The following is a 16,279-nucleotide window of genomic DNA, read 5'->3' as shown; positions in this document are numbered from 1 at the left end:
AGGAATGTGTGATTGTGAATATGTGTGCCTGTTTTTGTGTCTGGTTAGGTTTTGAACTGCTCCCTCTCCTGCATCAGTTTAGGCCCCCCATCAAATGTGGGGCCTATTTCCTCCCTGCCACACTATCTGCCTGTGGTTGGTGTCTCTGCCCTCTGGTGTACTTGTGGTTCTCGACGTCCAGGGCTGGGTGCTTTGGTGTGTGCCAGCTCACTCCCGGTGCTGCTAAAAAATGCTGTTAATATGAATGTTTCTGCAGGTTTAGAAGCAAGCAGGGTGTTATCTTGTAATCTCTTCATCCTTCTTTTTCTCCTCCATTATGTTCTCCTTCTCTCCCTTTTTCCTTTTTGCCCCACTTTTCTCTCTTTCGTGCTTCTTCCCCCCCCCCTTTTCGTTTCTGTCTCCATGTCCGTAACAACTGAAATAATCCCAAAGCAGTTTTTGATCAAGTTTCTTTTATAAATATCAAGCAGAGCTTTAAAGCGTTAGCTGTAATGCTCCACTTGTCAAAGTAAATCTGTTGGGCTTTTTCTTGGCACTCAGGCAACAATTCTGAGCACTACTCTGCTGGACAGGAGAGTTAAAAAACAAAGCATATTTAGCCGTGGGTGGAACCATCTCACTTCTTTCTATAACATCCTAATATAGAGGACCCAATTTCCCATTTTTAAACCCAGAATTCTTTTTTACACTGTATGAGATTATTACAGTGAATTTGGATGTTTGGTTTCATGCTGTTAGGGACTTTGAATAATAAACACTACTGTATGAAATTTCTTATGTAAAGAGGTTGTTAAACCTTCTTGTTCCATTTTAATGAGCTGTGGAAATTCTAAGAAAAACATAGTGGTGAGGACCGTCTGTGACAATAGTTCCTTTTTTTATTAACTCGGCCCGCTGAATGGCTGACCCCAGATTGTTTCATTCCCACAGCAGCCCCCCGATAAATAGCAATATATCCCTCCGAAATGTCAGCAGTAATTACTCCAGCGCTCTGAGACAACCTCTGAAATGAAAGAAAGCTGGTGACGATCATATGCCCTTATCCGTGCTTTGTCCAGATATCCCGACTGTCCTCACTGCTGCTGGAAAGGATCATTGGCAGTCCAAATCTCCGCTCTCCAGAGCCACACTCTGTGTAGTGTGTGTGTTGCAGTCATGGCCCAGCTTTCAGCAGAGTGGCATCCTCGCATTAACTATCCCCTGCTTACGCTGTTATAATTACAAGAAGGGGGGGGGGGGGGGGGGGGGGGGGGGAAGAGAGAAATACCAGCAGGTGGGATTGGCTCACACAAACGCACAAAAATGTGGTTGGGGTCTGATAAATGAAAAGTAATAGGTTAGCTGAACCAAGAACACAGCAGACAAGTCAGGAATAAAGTTATATAGAAGTTCAAAGCAGGGTTAGGTTGTAAAACATGATCCCAAGTTTTGAGCATCTCTTCAGCTTCTCTTCCGCTGGGACAGGAAAGCTTATCAGACATCATACAACAACATACTGTTTGCTGTCACAGTTACACAACAAATCCAGTGACAGATATCTGAAGACCCTTCAAGGGACAAATGTCACTGGTATAAAGGCAGCACTAAAATGTGCCATCTTTAGATTTTTACTTCCATTGTCTGACTATTTAGAAGAGCCACTTAGACAGAACTGCTCTACTTAAACTGAGATTATATTACATACATTGGTCGTTATTAAAATGATTTCTTAAAGTTTACACGGCAAAATTATGGCTCAGAAATTCTGATGTCCAAGTCAAACAACGAGCCTCTGAAAGCAGCACTTCCGCTCGGTATCCTAGCAACCACAAACGCTAGCTTGCCCTGGCTGACAGCTCGCTCCTCTGGGGTGATTCGGCCTCTTTGTTTGCTTGTGCGGAAGATGGATGTTTCACTTGAGGCTCAAACCAAGTCGCTGGCTACACTGTCAGCCTTCAGCTACATCCCACCGCGACGGAATGAACCGAAAGAAATGTCTTACTTTAACACCAAGTCAAAGGTAAAGCTAAGTATGAAGTGGAACTCATTTTTGCATGCTGATGCCTAATCTAATCACACAAATATTTTTACCAAACTTCATTACCCCGATTCTCTTTGTTGACTTTGCTCTTTTATTCTTCTTCATTCCACCACCTGCATATTTACAGGATAATTGAAGTTCTTGCTTATTAGGCTTAACTTTGACCTATGAATCATTGTGGCAGAAAAAGACCCTAAAACCTAAAAGATAAATTTATTTTAAACAGTAACATAGTTCTTATGAAAATACCAAAGATGACAGTTTGACAAACAAACAACATTTGAACTACAAAGAGCTATTTGCTGAAAACCTGGCATATTAACAGAGGGATGATGCATCTTTCAGTTTCTTTGCCAGGTATATGCTGTCCCACCCCTCTTGTTTCCTAACAACATGACCTTAAGTTGTTTATCTGCTGGAGATGGTAGTTCAAAATGACACCTTCAGAAAGCCTGGAAAGCTTTTGATCAAGACTGCCTTTAGAAATTTCAAAATACCTTGCTGCTTGGAAGAAAAGTGTCAAGCAATTAGCTCTGGGAACCTTTACACCATATTGTGGATCTTTGCATGTTCTTTTTAGTTTTATTTTGTCTTGCAGTGTGTAATTGCTCTTTGTGATTTTGATTTTCCTAGCAGAAAGAGTTGCCTGTTTGAATTGATCTATTCTATAAAGTTCTATAAATTCTTAACATGCTCACCCCTGCGGCTGCAACAGAACAGAGCTCCATAACCTGGAGCCTCCATCAGCCTCCTGCAACTTTCAGATGCATCCTTTCTCCAACACTTTTGAAAGAAATTGCTAATTTGTCTCCTCAGCCTATCATAATGTTCTGCAGAGGCCTGGACTGGAGGGCTGCAGTTGGATACTCCTTTTCCAGAGCTCTGCAGAGCTCCCTGCTGTGAGACTCACCTGTCCGTTGCTCATATTAAACACACAGCTGGGTTTTATGAAGATAGTTTCAGTTAATAGATTGTCAGGACTGTCTTCTCTGTGGGTTGTAACTGAGGGTCCAAGTTGTCACCATTGCAGAGCTTGCTCAGAAATGGCAGCAGTGCAGGTAGAAGTGTTTTTGCGCCCACAATGAGAGACTGACATTTGAGCGCTGGTCAGGTGTTAGTCAGAAGTGCAAATACTGAAGTGCAGAGGACGGGGTGAAAGAATTTTCTCTGATAAATCCCACCACTGACCTTCATGGAAATGTGGAGAAAAAAAAAGAAAAGTTGAACACCACCATGAGTTCAGTGTCATGATGACAGTGAAGCATCCTGAAGGCATTCATGTGAGGTGTTGCCTCCTATCCAAGGGACTCACAGTTTTACCAGAAATGTTTGCCATAAATAAAGAATGAGATGAAAACGTCATTCAGAAGTAACTTTGCCCAAAGATCCAGGGGCAGGTTTGGTGTTTTTTAAGAACAACGTAGCACCATGTCAAAAGGCAATTTATTAGGGACCTGGCTCAAGCTTTTAATCTGTTACAATTTGGGGTCCATGTCCAGAAAACACCCCAGATCTAGAACTAATGACTTTCAATTGACAGTATAAATAAGCTTGATACATTTGTCATTAAAAGCCATATAAAGGCTTTAAATGCTTAAAATTGACCTTCAGTGTAATACAGAAACATCAGAAAAAAACATCCAACAGCACTCAAGCAATACAGTGAGTTCAAACTTCACATCAGTTAATAGTGGCTTGATTTTGAAAAACATTATTTAATTTGAAACCCCAAAACAAACAAACAAATCCTCTTTTTTTCTTGTTTTATGTTTCAAAAATGCAGTCAAATGTTTCCATCCATCCATCCATCTTGTATTTTGTTTTTGTTTACATGGTAATACCGAAATGCCAGTGAAACATCTCAAGTTTGAATGGCTTGTACTACGCCATCCTCGCTTGAGTTCATCAAATTCGTGCAAAGAGTCAGTCATTATAGTTCTCTTCTTTCTTAAATTCTGCAATTTACTCTGCCGTGGTAGATAACAAATATTGGGTTAAATCCTGTCAGATGAGGACACATTTATTTCCAGTTAGTGCTTTAATTTGCTGATCTGTCCACTTTGTGAGAACTGACAACATATCCTCAGTGTGGTTAAGATGTGGTGATTCTCCTGGCTATGGTTCAGACATTTTAGTAATGTGATCCTAGAGTTATTATTATAATTTTTTTTTTATTTTGTTTGCGACTCTAGTGGCCTTTATTTTTCAGTGTTTTTTTTTGACAGTAGGCAGATAGGAAACGGGTGGAGAGAGAGGGGAAGACATGTGGCAAATGTCGCCAAGGCCGGGACACAAACCCGGGACTGCCCTGTCGAGGACCAAAGCCTCAGTACATGGGCCGCGCGCTTAAACGTGTTATTTTGAGTTATTTTGTAGTCTCTCTTGCCTTGTACCGTGGTAGCTCCATCATGGTGAAAAAATAATTAAGTATAACAAAACGGAGTTGCTGTTTCGCAACATTTTCATCCCACTCTTTATTCATGGCAGTGTTCTTGGTTGGAATTGTGAGTACGTCCACTCTTTTAGATAAGAAGCAACCCCACACAGATCGGATCAAGATATTTTTACTGCTGACACAACACTGGCCTCACATTGCCATGCATCATTTCTTTTCTGGACAAAGTGTTTACCAGATGTCTCAAAAGCTTTTGCCCTGCTGAACATGTAAATGAACTCTCACCCTTTGATGTTGAACAAGCTCTGCACTGGTGGCAACATGATCCTGTAGACCACTTCTTATGAGAAGATGGTCCTTGTGCTTCATGGACACCCAATTCCTGATAATCTGGAAAGTTTCTTAGCAACAGACTACTTACAGGGATTGGACAATGAAACACCTGTCATTTTAGTGTGGGAGGTTTTATGGCTAAATTGGACCAGCCTGGTAGCCAGTCTTCATTGATTGCACATTGCACCAGTAAGAGCAGAGTGTGAAGGTTCAATTAGCAGGGTAAGAGCACAGTTTTGCTCAAAATATTGAAATACACACAACATTATGGGTGACATACCAGAGTTCAAAAGAGGACAAATTGTTGGAGCACGTCTTGCTGGCGCATCTGTGACCAAGACAGCAAGTCTTTGTGATGTATCAAGAGCCACAGTATCCAGGGTAATGTCAGCATACCACCAAGAAGGACGAACCACATCTAACAGGATTAACTGTGGACGCAAGAGGAAGCTGTCTGAAAGGGATGTTCGGGTGCTAACCTGGATTGTATCCATAAAACAAAACCACGGCTGCCCAAATCACGGCAGAATTAAATGTGCACCTCAACTCTCCTGTTTCCACCAGAACTGTCCGTCGGGAGCTCCACAGGGTCAATATACACGGCCGGGTTGCTATAGCCAAACCTTTGGTCACTCATGCCAATGCCAAACGTCGGTTTCAATTGTACAAATCTTGGGCTGTGGACAATGTGAAACATGTATTGTTCTCTGATGAGTCCACCTTTACTGTTTTCCCCACATCCGGGAGAATTACGGTGTGGAGAAGCCCCACAGAAGCGTACCACCCAGACTGTTGCATGCACAGAGTGAAGCATGGGGGTGGATCAGTGATGGTTTGGGCTGCCATCTCATGGCATTCTCTTGGCCCAATACTTGTGCTAGATGGGCGCGTCACTGCCAAGGACTACCGAGCCATTCTTGAGGACCATGTGCATCCAATGGTTCAAACATTGTATCCTGAAGGCGGTGCCGTGTATCAGGATGACAATGGACCAATACACACAGCAAGACTGGTGAAAGATTGGTTTGATGAACATGAAAGTTAAGTTGAACATCTCCCATGGCCTGCACAGTCACCAGATCTAAATATTATTGAGCCACTTTGGGGTGTTTTGGAGGAGCGAGTCAGGAAACGTTTTCCTCCACCAGTATCACGTAGTGACCTGGCCACTATCCTGCAGGAAGAATGGCTTAAAATCCCTCTGACCACTGTGCAGGACTTGTATATGTCATTCCCAAGACGAATTGACGCTGTATTGGCCGCAAAAGGAGGCCCTACACCATACTAATAAAATATTGTGGTCTAAAACCAGGTGTTTCAGTTTCATTGTCCAACCCCTGTACATGTAATGGGTTTTTCAAATGAAGGGATTCTTTTTTTCTGGTTTTTCTTCAAAAATGACCATTGCCAATACATTAAGACTGTACTCAACCCTCGTTTTTTAACAATCAGTCTTCTAATTAGACTGATAGCATGATTTCAGTGCTTATGAGACAACTATACACTGAACTTAAGTTAGCTGATCATTTTGGTTTACCTTTTAATTACTAATCTTATTGATTTTTAGTGTTATTACTATGATCTTTAGAAAATGCATTTAAATGATAAATTGTGTAAAAAATATGATAACATGGATTTGTATTCACATGGTTAGCTTTTTAATTTAATGAAGCTTTTTTGTCATGCATTCATGTGCGTCTGATCCAATTACAGACAAAAAAACAAACACTTTGTATTTGGATCTCAAAACCTGAAGCTGCAGAGGGTGCAAAACACATTTACGCTGCTGCCATTTTCTTCATTCGCAGGTCTCGAATGTGTTCACATATGACCGAGTCTTCCACCAAGAGGAGGGTTTCGATATAAAGCGGAGACGCGATGATAGAAAACACTGGAAGGGAATGGGACTCAACATAAACCAGGAGGTAACGGCATAGTAACTCTGTCACTTCACTTCTGTACCCCACACTTATTTTGACAATTATTTTGTTAAATTCAGCTGTAAAGCAAACAAAATCGCAATAACCAGGTTACAGAAGTGTGCACACCTTAAATGAATACTTTGTTGGAGCACTTTTTCATTTGTCATTGTTCAGTCTTCGTTTTCCAGTGTCCCACATCCTTTTTAGCCATATTTTTGCACTCTTTCTTGGAAATTCTTTAGGTCTATCAGATTATAAGAACATCTCTTGTCTACTGACCTCTTCAGGTGAGCCCACAGATTTCCTGTCAAATTTAGTTCTGAACTCTGACTAGGCCATTCTAAAACCTCAATATTATTTTCATGATGTCACTCTTGTTTGGGTGCATAGATATTGACTCTGTGATGCTAAACAATAGAATCTGTTCATCTTCAGCTTTCTAGCAGATACCTGTTGGGTCAACATGATGGGCAAGATAAAATAACACCTAATCACTATTCTGCCACCACCATGTTTCACTATGGAGATGGTATTTGTTCAGTAGGTTTCTGTGTTGTCTTTGTTTCAATTTTACCTTTTCAAATTGCTTCCCTTTAGACCTCTTTAGGTCCCTGGGTCTCAGGGGGATTAGGAAATTTTAGCCAGACCTGGATAGGCTTTTTGGAAAAAGGCTTCTGATCTCCAGCCATGCTCCTTAATCGAGGCATAGAGAGAAATTAAGACACTTTTCAGACATGGAGAACAAAAACCAGTATTTTTTGGAAATTCCTGCAGCTCCTTTAGAATTTCTGCTGAACTGTTTTTTTATGATGTCTGTGGCATGTAACCTCACGGAGACAATTATATGGAAGTAAAATAGTCTCATTAGAATCAGAAATTTTTTAGACATTGAATTTATAACACTGAATGTTTATCCTGTGCAATTATGTATGTGAACTTTTTTTGTACTTAAAATTTGCCAGCAAAAATTCACCCGCAAGAATTCGCCTGAAAAAGTTCATCTGCAGAAATTCACCTGCAAGAATTCAACTGAAAAAATTCACCTGCAGAAATTCATCTGCAGAAATTCACCTGCAGAAATTCACCTGCAGAAATTCACCTGCAGAAATTCACCTGCAGAAATTCACCTGCAGAAATTCATCTGCAGAAATTCACCTGCAGAAATTCACCTGCAGAAATTCATCTGCAGAAATTCATCTGCAGAAATTCACCTGCAGAAATTCACCTGCAGAAATTCATCTGCAGAAATTCACCTGCAGAAATTCATCTGCAGAAATTCACCTGCAGAAATTCACCTGCAGAAATTCACCTGCAGAAATTCACCTGCAGAAATTCACCTGCAGAAATTCATCTGCAGAAATTCACCTGCAGAAATTCACCTGCAGAAATTCGCGTGAAAAAATTCACCTGCAAATGTGTTGACCTTCTGGTGACTCAAGCCAAAGCAATCAGCACTCGATCGAGTCGAGCGTTGGGCAGAGGCGAATCTCTTCACAGTTTGCTGGATAGTGGCTTAATGAAGATCAGTGATGAGATTCAAGTGGGTGTTAATTACCTGGCATTTTGTAATAATATATTTTTGGCAGAAAAATCTCATCACTGATCACCTCTGGTGTGTCACGTGATCAAATAAGCGTAATCTGATTGGCTAAAAGACGCTCGACTCGATCGAGTGCTGATTGCTTTGGCTTGAGTCACCAGAAGGTCAACACATTTGCAGGTGAATTTTTTCAGGCAAATTCTTGCAGGTGAATTTTTGCTGGCAAATTTTAAGTACAAAAAAAGTTCACATACATAATTGCGCAGGATAAAAATTCATTGTTATAAATTCAATGTCTAAAAAATGTCTGATTCTAATGAAACTATTTTACTTCCATATAATTACTAGAATTAAAATTAGTCTTTTCTTGTTTGTATTACCTTTACACTTCTATGTTCAGCCCTTTTGTCGGTACTTACTGCTTTCAAAACTGTGTTATGAATTAAGTTGGCTTTAGCTTTTGATCTATTCTGGAGAATCCTCTAGAGTCGATCATGTCACTAACGTCAGCACATTTTCTTAAACGTATACATATAGATCTGCATAGCTGCAGACTCTGGTATTAGTTAAACGACCAAATGCTGAAATTACATCAAAAGGTGTTTTTTCATATAGTTTCAAGGTGTGCACAATAATCACAGCAGGCGACCACAGCTTTTTTATTTTTTACATTTCTTCTCCTAACAGATTGATTTCTTTTCAATTGAAATGTGACATTAAAGATGGAAAAACCAGGGGCTTATTTTTTCTTTACATCACGTTTTAACACTGGTGTGTATCCTTTTTGTGATCTGCTGAATGTCTTTACCTAAGTGTACATATGCTGAAACTCATGAGGACAAAATAATAGTGTGTTTTACCTCTTTCAGCTAGTCTACTTCATAAGGTTCCAGTTGGATTGAGATCTGGACTGTTTGCTGTTCTTGTCATTGAGAGGACATTTGAACCTAAAGATTCTGTGTTCAGGAAAGATGCATCATTATCCTGTGCTGGTAGTTCACCGCACTTTGAGCATTCATGGTAATATATTAGGTTTTAAGCTTTACATTATACTAATGTTTGAAAAGGGGAATGTCTTGATTATATCATCACTTCCAGGGACAGTGATGTAATCCTGCTAATGCCACTATTCCACACAGACTGAATTGCAAAATTTTAAGGATTCATGAGAATTCTTGGAATTTTGCAAATATTCGGATCCAATCTGTGGCGCCGTAAGATTCAGTTAAAACACAGGGACGATAGTTAAAGATAAACCAATTGTTGGATTTGCATGAATTTTGTTGAGAATCAGTACGATCTATTAAGAATTCAGCGCGATCGCTAGGAGTCGGTTAACAATATGCCGAATGCATCTAAGAATCAGGTACGAGATCATTTGAATTTGTTACTATTCTTGACATTTTGTGGGATTTTCCATCAAGATATAATAAAAAGTGATGAGGGACTAGAAGGTGTGAATGTTATTTAAATGATGACTGTTGATATTAAAAAGTAAAAATGTTTTAAGTGAAATGATGATTTTTACCAATAAAATCTAAAAATCATAGTGCTTGTTTTTGGAAATAAAATGTAATAGGAAGTTAAAAATAGAATATTAATTAGCTTTATGTCATATATATATATATTAGTTTTATTTATTTAAAAAAAATCTTGATGATTTTGTTTATTTCCTTTTTTTTAATAAATTATTTACCTTATTTCCTATTTTGGGCAGAAGCAAGATTTGGGTAGTTTTAGGGGTAAAATGGCCCTGAGTGGTCAGGACAATGCTTTACGAATCCCTGATTGAGTGAAGAACACACAGAAATGCCTTACGATGCCTAAGAATGAGCTAGGAACCTTTAAATAATTAATTAGGATTTTCTGGATTCAGGAGTTCTGCACCAAAATTTTCAACATCTCAAAAGTTTTGCCACAAATTCCAGATGGTTCATGAATAGCAAGAACTGACTAAAGAATAAAATACGAATCAGTTACAAATTCAAGAGCTTATTACGATTCAACTAAGAATCTTCAGATTTTGACATTCTTGGTGATTCGTGTTATTTGTGGTCTTTGTGGAGAAAAATAACTATTTATTCTTATGATTCCAAGGCTTTACCTGTCAGGAGGAAATAGTTGATATCATTTTCTCCTACCAGGTTTTGCATTTACATATATTATACACAAAAACATCACTGAAATCGACAAATCTGAAACAAATTTGGAAAAACAATGTGTAAAAAACTGAAAAAAGTGCTTTCTTCTCAACATTTTCCATAGGCATTTAATGCTAAGTGTGTATGTCAAGATCTCCTGATCAGACATTGTTTATGAAGTAATCACCAGTAAGTGGCAGAGGCATTGCAAGTTTGGTGGTCTGGAGCATGGAGGTTTATGTAAACACAGTGCCAAGACACAAACAGCTCAGTGATGTTGGAGAAGCAACTGTTGCAGCAAATCACTCTCAAAAGGGTTTTAACAGATTTGTCCACACAGTCCAGTTTTACATTAAAATAAAGAAGAATAACAAAAAAAAAAAAAAAACTTAAAAATGGGAAAAACAATCCGTTGGAGGTCATGACAGTTCAATAAGAAAAACATGAACAAAGTGTTGTTAGTCTTGCCTGGGAAGAGAAAGCCTCTTTTATCTAAGAGAGTTAACAGTTCCACTTTAATAAAAATAAAAAAAAAACTCTGGACCAAACCACAAAGTCCCTCTGGAACAATGTCCTTTGACAGATAAAGTCAAATGAATAGCTTGATGTTTAATCATGTTAACTGTAAAGCACCATTGTGAAGTGGTGATGATCTAAGTCTGTATTACAGCAACAGGCTCAGGGTGCTACCTTACAGTAAACCATGGACTAAACTGTGCACCAGATTATTCCAGAGACTAATCTGATCTCATCTGTATTTTTCCATGTGAAGTTTGGCTTCAATCTGGACACACTTCAGAACAGTGATTGTAAGGCTTGCAGCCAGTCTACAACAGAATGGGCTGAAAAGAAAAGACTTAAGAGGACAAACAGATTGTTTCATTTTAACGTGATTATTTAACCTTATGTTTTGTTTTCCATGTTCGCATTGGCGTTGTTTTATTATTTTATTTTTAGTGCACTTCGACTGACACATATTTCCGAGTTTTATGACATTTGTTTAATGTTTCCTTTTGAAGCCTTTTCTATTCCTTGGAGTAATTATTCATGTCAAGGAAAGTAGCTCACAGCGAGTTTCTGGGGCGCTGAAAGCAGAAAGGGCGCTGAACAAAGCGGAGGCGAACACACACTGCTGAGCTTGTAATTACACCGAGTTGAGTGGTTGGCTGTTAGGGTTGCTGACAGTTCCTGACGAATTAGGACATGCCGTTTTTAAGGGTTAAATTTGAATATGAATGCAAAATAAACTATTTTCTCTTGTGTTCAGAGAATAATGGGACTGGGTTATTTTTTTTGGCCCATGTTTTAGCTGAAGCTCATAAAACTATGAACCCAGACGTTAATCTTACAGAGCCAGAGGTGGACGCTGTTGGTTCTGTTTTTAGTCTTTCTCCAAGACGGCTAAGCCCATCGCAGTTATTCAAGGCATGGTAGAGTTGGGGGCTGCATAATGACACAGTTGGTAGCCCTATTGCCTTGCAGCAAGAAGGTCCTGGGTTCAAATCCTGACCTGGGGTCTTTCTGTCTGGAGTCTTAATGTTCTCCTTGTGCAAGTGTGGATTCTTTCCAGGTACTCCAGCTTCCTCCCATAGTCCAAAATCATGACTCATGATTTCCTTTAGGTGTGAGTGTGTGTTCATGAATGATTGTTTGTCCGGTGTGGTACTGTGCTATCCTGTGATGGAGTGGGGACTTGTCCAGGGTGTAGCCATCCTCTTGCCCAATGACAGCTGGAGATAAGCCCAGGCCTCCACCCTGCAAGGACAAACGGGTATAAACAATGGATGGATGGTAGATTTGGGGAGGAGGTAGAAAGTTGCATGTTTTCTCCTTGCAAGTAGTTAGAGTGTGCATGAAATGTGACCACAGCTGAGACATAAGCATATTTTAAATAAATCTGCATGAAAGCATGATTGTATTAGAAAAACTAAAGGTTTCAGTGAGAAAGGCACTGGTGCATGGAGTTTAGATTCAATCTGGAACAATTTGAATAAATATAATCCTGGTTAGACTCTTCCAGCATTTCCTTCTGGGCTTTCATTTAAGCAACAATGTTTTTGCTAGAACACTTTCTATGTTCTTCACATCTCTACATGCATGCAACGTGCTATTCTTGTAAACAAAGTGTATTTCAAATTGTGCTGAGCTAACCCTGGCTGGGATAAACCTCTTTTAAAGTTAACTTCTTTGATGAGTCTAGGTTAATACAATGTTAAATTTTTCCTTGGGATTTCTAATGTTTTTATGAATTTAATTGGTCTACACTAGTCAAGAAAGAGCCTACAGAGATCTAACATCTCTGCAGACCCCACACATCCTGGACACACATTGTGTTTTACATTCAGGTTGGTGCTATAGAGCACTATTTGCAAAAACCAGCCACCACAGAGACAGTTTCCTTCACCAGGCTGTCTCTCTGATGAACACAATGAATGCCTTACAGCCTGAGTAATAAGCATATTGCACTATCACAACCTGCCTTTAAAAAGAAAACAAAATCTTTTTATGTTTTATTATTATGAAAGTTTACATATGTCTTTTTTTAGGCACTAGTGGCCTTTGTTTTTGTTTTTTTGGAAAAGTGAACTGACATGAAATTGGGTGGAGAGAGGGGTAAGACATGCAACAAACATTAACAAGCACGGACTCGAACCCATGACAGCTGCGTTGAGGACTAAGGCCTCCCTACATGGATTGTGCGCTGAACTCCTGCACCACCGCCACACCCTGAAATTCATATATTTATACTTAATGTCTGTACACAGTGAGCATATGAAACCAAAACCAACTGTTTGTGCACACTATCTTGGCCAATAAAGTTGATTCTGATTTAAAAAACATATAAAAACAGTTTTGTTTTTTTTTAGCTCATATGTCTTCCACATGTAGTGCACTGTTAAGTATGGTGAAGGTTCTCAGATGCTGTAGGTTGTCTGAAAATGGGTATTTATTTGTAGGATGATTTGTCAAAGCATATTGCCAAATCAAAAAAAAAAACATAATAACTGATATTTATTACCATCTTGTTGCTGTTTGTGTATGTGTTTCTGGAGGGGAAGGGGAGGAGCTTGGCCACGTGTTTGGGCATGTGACAGTGATATTGATGCAGTGCAGGACTGTAGGGTGTTAAACTGAAGCAGAGAAACGATGTCAGCAGTTGTTTTTTTACGGTGTTGAAGGGGTAGTAAGATATATACGACATAATATCGGTAAATATCGGTTATTGGCCATAACAGCGACATTAATATCTAATATAGACATCGGGATACATTTTTTATATCGGTGCATCCCTAATAACTAATGTCGTCATTGACCAAAATTAAAACTAATTATATCTCAGAAACTGTAGCAGCACAAATGAAAATTTCAATGGCACAAACCAGCACAAAGCACTGAAACTGCTTTGTTTGTGAGTCAACTCTGATCTTTGGAGAGAAAAAATAATCTTTAATATCTTAAAAACCATAGCAGCACAAACAAAGCACTAACCAGTCAGCCTTGTTGCAGAAACTTTTCATGTGAGTGTGGGTTCCCCGACCTGAATTCTGTAGAAATTCTGTGCGTCGAGCCAAAGAGGAGAACAAATAAGAGAACAACCAGGACTCTTGCTAAACTGAAGAGATCATTCAAAGAAACTGGCTCAGCACACATATCTGAGCTGAGACTGGAGAGTCTAATTTTACTCTGCTTTGAAATACTTGTTTATCATATTTTGGTGACTCAGCCTTAAATAATGTAATACCATGTTCTATAGGGCTGCACACTACTGAACGTTTCAGTTACCTACCACATTAATATCACAGTAGAAGATGAGATGTTTCTTGTGTTGTAAAGCATTAGCTCTAAATATTGTTTATTATTCAGTAAGACATGTTAATGCACCATAGCATGGCTTACAGTCCAACTCTAAGCATCGCTTTCTGCTCCCTACCAGGAGATGTCCAGACCTGTGCCTCTGCTGTCATCTTCGGAATATGGCCGCCGTTTCTCTCCGACCCTCAACCAAACAGCACGGCAGTATGCACGTGTTGCTTCCACGAAATCTGAGTTTTACATGAAGAATGGGATCATCTGGAGTGTGGCAGAAGGATATGGCTCAGTGGGTCCGACCTGATGGCACTGTGTGTCCCAGCATGACATGAAAGGATCTGTTCCTTTTGTCTTTGCACAGTAAATCGGTTTTTCACGGAGCTGTTTTGTGTGATGGGACAGTATTTTTAAAGATAAATGCAATATTTCTACAACAATTTACCTTTTTAGATAAATGATTGACATAGGGTATCATGGTTAATAAGATTTATAATTATGCTTCATAACGCAGTGTGTTTAGGAGATCTCTAAGGATGAGTTGGGAAGTAAAGAGACAACAACAACAAAATGTTTGGTTGATTTGGAATCACTCCATCACTGTGAACATCGTTTGAACATTTACAGTGTTTTGCAAATTTCTTCCTACTAATTTTTCAATTTACAACCACAGACTTCAATGTATTTAATCAAAACTAATTAAGCAATAAGCACAACTGCAAGCCTACCAATACATGGCAGATCACCTAAGCCGACAGGCTGTGCAAGGAGAGCTTTATCAGAGTAGCACCCTAAAGGCCCATTGTATCTCTGGAGGAGCTGTAGAGATCCCCAGCTCAGATGAATCTTTTGACAAGGCAAATATCAGTCGTGCACTCCAAAATCTGTCCTTTAGGAAAGAGTAATCATAGGAAATCCCAACTACAATGAGATGATTCACATCATAGCATAGTGATGTTAGAAAGGCTCAGGCAATGCCCACATCAAAATCCAATTGAAAATTTGTTGTTGATATTGAAAATCTTTTATTAGTGGCACAAGTGGGAAATTTAAGTTGTCACAGCAGAAATTATATCAGGACAAGAGTAACAGAAATGAAAGGACAGAATAATAAATAAATAAAAGTGGAAAGATTGAAAATCGCTGTTCATGGAGGCCTCTGCTTAAGTTCAAGGCGAGGTAGGTAGTATAAAGACACAATCAGTTGCAAAATCTTTTCCTGTCATTATTAATAATTATTCCATATCATGGCACTAAAAACTAGACTAGATTTTCTTATTTTTGAAGCTGATATTGATGTCAAGTAAAATGTACTTTTCATTTTTATTTCAATACACAAACAGATTACCTGATAAAACATGTTTTGGTAACAGGGTTTCAGAGGTGAACTAGAAAAGTACTTGTAGTGTCATGCTCATATTTTCTACTTTAACAAATCTAACTCTGTTTTGTATTTTTAGATGTATTTTTTGCTACCATTACCTGTTTCCTTTTTTATTCTCCACTGGCCGATTTGACTCACCAGGCTCCTTGTTTCCTCTTGTGCACAAACTGTGAACCTGCACAACCAAACACAACTCTATACCTAAAATAAAATTAGTTGGGTTTTATCTCAAGTCATCTTCTGATATTTGTGTTCTGGCAGGAATATAGCGGCAGGGAGCTATTTCAGTCTGCTTGGTGTTAGAACTGCAGTGTTTGTTAATAAAAATTAGGACCTAACACACAAGGTGATATTTTCTGCTTTTGAATAAGACAAAAATCATAGATGAGTAAATTAACAATGCTGTAACACTGGGTAGTAGTTTGTAACTAAAGCCTTTAGAAATAAATCTCAGGGAGTGCTTCTACCTTAAGGAGCGAGTCCTGAAGTAAATCTGGTGTGTTGCACCTTGGTACTTTTCTTTAAGGTCATCCTTGTTCTCTGCATGGATTTGTGTATATTAATACCAACATACACGAATTATCTCCTCCAAAAATATTTGCCTGCAAAAAGTCGCCTGTAAAAATTTGCTTGCAAATGTGTGGACCTTCTGGTGAGTTGTGCCAAAACTATCAGCACTAGATCGAGTCGAGTGGCTTTTAGCCATTTAAATTACACTCATTTGAACATGTGGCACA

At 39.0% G+C, this 16,279-nt stretch overlaps 1 protein-coding gene across 1 annotated transcript; it reads left to right on the top strand.

Moving 5' to 3' along the window:
- The first annotated feature begins 1,714 nt into the window (after nt 1-1,714).
- Nucleotides 1,715-16,038, top strand: c13h5orf49 (chromosome 13 C5orf49 homolog). The gene is made up of 3 exons (XM_047383924.1): nt 1,715-1,999; nt 6,557-6,673; nt 14,286-16,038. Exons 1-3 carry the CDS (start codon nt 1,748-1,750, stop codon nt 14,463-14,465), a joined length of 549 nt encoding a protein of 182 aa, XP_047239880.1. The 5' UTR covers nt 1,715-1,747; the 3' UTR covers nt 14,466-16,038.
- Nucleotides 16,039-16,279: the final 241 nt, after the last annotated feature.

Source organism: Girardinichthys multiradiatus, chromosome 13 (genome assembly GCF_021462225.1).
Source record: "Girardinichthys multiradiatus isolate DD_20200921_A chromosome 13, DD_fGirMul_XY1, whole genome shotgun sequence".
NCBI classification, from domain to species: Eukaryota; Metazoa; Chordata; class Actinopteri; order Cyprinodontiformes; family Goodeidae; genus Girardinichthys; species Girardinichthys multiradiatus.
Note: the sequence above shows the minus strand (reverse complement) of the source record. Positions and strands in the feature narration are given on the sequence as shown.

What these genes read in the sequence shown, in the direction of transcription:
- c13h5orf49 (XM_047383924.1), top strand. Translation starts at nt 1,748, where the DNA reads ATGTCCAAGTCAAACAACGAGCCTCTGAAAGCAGCACTTCCGCTCGGT. An exon ending in ACTTTAACACCAAGTCAAAG is followed by an intron (nt 2,000 to 6,556) that starts GTAAAGCTAAGT and finishes CTTCATTCGCAG; the next exon opens with GTCTCGAATGTGTTCACATA. An exon ending in GACTCAACATAAACCAGGAG is followed by an intron (nt 6,674 to 14,285) that starts GTAACGGCATAG and finishes GCTCCCTACCAG; the next exon opens with GAGATGTCCAGACCTGTGCC.